Source organism: Capsicum annuum, unplaced genomic scaffold (assembly GCF_002878395.1).
Source record: "Capsicum annuum cultivar UCD-10X-F1 unplaced genomic scaffold, UCD10Xv1.1 ctg56074, whole genome shotgun sequence".
Classification (NCBI taxonomy): domain Eukaryota; kingdom Viridiplantae; phylum Streptophyta; class Magnoliopsida; order Solanales; family Solanaceae; genus Capsicum; species Capsicum annuum.
The window spans coordinates 1-2,241 of NW_025864441.1; the positions used below are offsets into that span (position 1 = coordinate 1).

Below are 2,241 nucleotides of genomic sequence, written 5' to 3' on the forward strand. Positions count from 1 at the left end.
AAGCCGATTTCCTTGCTTCTTTGCTTCCATTGATATGCATTCCAGCATTATTGTCTCTCGGTGCTGGTTTGTTCAAGTGGTATGTGTTATTTACTTAGAAAGTGCTTATATCTCTAGACTAGATATGCTTCTTAAAGATGATCGGTGATTTTTTACCCAGAGTCATATTATCTGTACCATTTTCAGGAAAGACGACAATTGGAAGCTCTCTCGAGGTGCTTATATGTTCATAATCATTGTTCTTCTTCTTGTGCTTGGAGCCATTTCAGCTATTATAGTTACAATTAAACCCTGGATGGTAAGTGATCGTCCCATGTGCTGTAGTTTTCATGTTCAAAATAGTTATTTGACATTGTTTGTATGTTTTTTCTTTTCCCCTTTGTGTTTCAACAAATAGGGGCTGCATTTCTTCTGGTGCTTCTCCTTCTTGTTCTAGCTATTGGTGTTATTCACTATTGGGCGTCAAATAACTTTTATTTGACAAGGATACAAATGTTACTCATTTGTTTTCTTGCATTCCTTTTAGCTCTTGCAGCATTTCTTGTTGGATGGTTTCAGGGTAGATACTCTTCTCCCGTCTTAAGATGCTCAGATAGTTTAATCTAATGTTTCTAGCGGTTCTCGATAATTGATGTCAAATGCATGTTTCTCTTTCAGACAAGGCTTTTGTTGGTTACTTCTCATTTCTTTTTCTCGTAGCTGGAAGGGCATTAATAGTAAGTTATACTTAATAACGACAAATAAAGTATTGAAGTGTGTTGGAGAGATTTTTGTTTTTAGTCCCTAAAATATTGGCAAATTCTTTTTTTTGTCCTTGTGACGGTTAAGCTCCTCATTTAAGCTTCATTAATTGAAATGTACACTTTTGATCCTGATGCTTGTGAGTCCACCAATTTAACAAATTATTAATTGTTAAACTATTTGAGGCTAATTAATCTAACTATAAAATATTTTAAATTTAGGGACCAAAGACACATTTTTATCAACTCAAGGTTAAATATGCTTAGTGAAATATCACAAGCACAAATTATATTTAACTAATGACTGAGGGATCAAAAGTGCAGTTATTCCAATCATGTTATTTATGTTTATCTTTTGCTTATTGGAGTTGTTTTATCTTTGCCTTGTGGTCTTGCTTGCGTGTGAATTGTCTTTTGTTCCCCAAAACCCTTTTCTTTCAGGTCCTTCTTTCACCTCCTATAGTAGTCTACTCCCCAAGGGTGTTGCCTGTTTATGTTTACGATGCTCATGCGGACTGTGGGAAAAATGTCAGGTTTGTCAATTTCTTCTACGTTTCTTTTTAAGATTTACATTGTGTATAGCAGCTTGAGCCTTGAAATGTATAGTTAAATTAAATTGTGAACTCTTACAACACCAGTTCCTTTCCTATGTATTTTTATTACAAGTGTTTCACCACTTAAGTTGCTACTTGAAATTGCACGATTTTGACAGCTAATTCTACCTGAAATCATTTGTTGACAGTGCTGCATTTCTTGTGCTCTATGGCATTGCATTGGCTATTGAGGGCTGGGGTGTGGTTGCGAGTTTGCAAATTTACCCGCCATTTGCTGGTGCTGCTGTGTCAGCAATTACACTCTCGTTGTGGCCTTTGGCTTTGCGGTCTCTCGTCCATGTTTAACACTTGAGGTTTGCTTAGATATCTTGGAATAGTTGTACTGATTGAGCTATATAGACTTACTTTTTCTTTTGTGTCTGTTTGGTGTCTTTATCATGAACTCTTTATAATATAGTCAACATGGTAACCTTGGAGATGAGTTTTCATAAAACAATTCTTCTGCTTGGACTTCTTCCTATAATATCCTGGTTTACTTTCTAACATTTTCTCTGATATTAGATGGTGGAAGATGCTGTTCATTTTCTTAGCAAAGAAACCATGGTCCAGGCAATTGCTCGATCTGCCACAAAGGTACGGCCATTTTCTGTTACCGCTGCCAACACTTTCATTCTATATTTTTGCTCCTTGGTTATTAGTTAGTGTTTTTTGTTTCTATTGTCGTTTATGGTTTTAATCCCATCTGAAGGTGATCCTTGTTTTCAATTGGAAATAAAGAACAGTTTGCCACTTAAAAGTTCATCAACTTGTTTACCGGAATTGTCCCACCTTATTGCATAAGATTTGGATGGGGATGCCCCTAAACTGGCTTAAAAACAATATGGTGCTGTTAGATTGATGTACTATTTGAACCTAAATCATGAAAATATTGGTGATTTCTGTTTTGT

The 2,241-nt window shown here is 35.7% G+C and overlaps 1 protein-coding gene across 1 annotated transcript; it reads left to right on the plus strand.

Moving 5' to 3' along the window:
- Nucleotides 1–6: 6 nt before the first annotated feature.
- Nucleotides 7–2,235, plus strand: LOC124885404 (calpain-type cysteine protease DEK1-like). Its single transcript, XM_047404300.1, has 7 exons — nucleotides 7–79; nucleotides 187–298; nucleotides 394–559; nucleotides 658–716; nucleotides 1,182–1,273; nucleotides 1,483–1,647; nucleotides 1,856–2,235. Exons 2-6 carry the CDS (start codon nucleotides 224–226, stop codon nucleotides 1,637–1,639), a joined length of 549 nt encoding a protein of 182 aa, XP_047260256.1. The 5' UTR covers nucleotides 7–79; nucleotides 187–223; the 3' UTR covers nucleotides 1,640–1,647; nucleotides 1,856–2,235.
- Nucleotides 2,236–2,241: the final 6 nt, after the last annotated feature.

Coding starts and splice junctions, on each gene's coding strand:
- LOC124885404 (XM_047404300.1), top strand. CDS start 224: ATGTTCATAATCATTGTTCTTCTTCTTGTGCTTGGAGCCATTTCAGCT. Junction 299..393: donor TTACAATTAAACCCTGGATG/GTAAGTGATCGT, acceptor GTGTTTCAACAA/ATAGGGGCTGCATTTCTTCT. Junction 560..657: donor TCTTGTTGGATGGTTTCAGG/GTAGATACTCTT, acceptor TTTCTCTTTCAG/ACAAGGCTTTTGTTGGTTAC.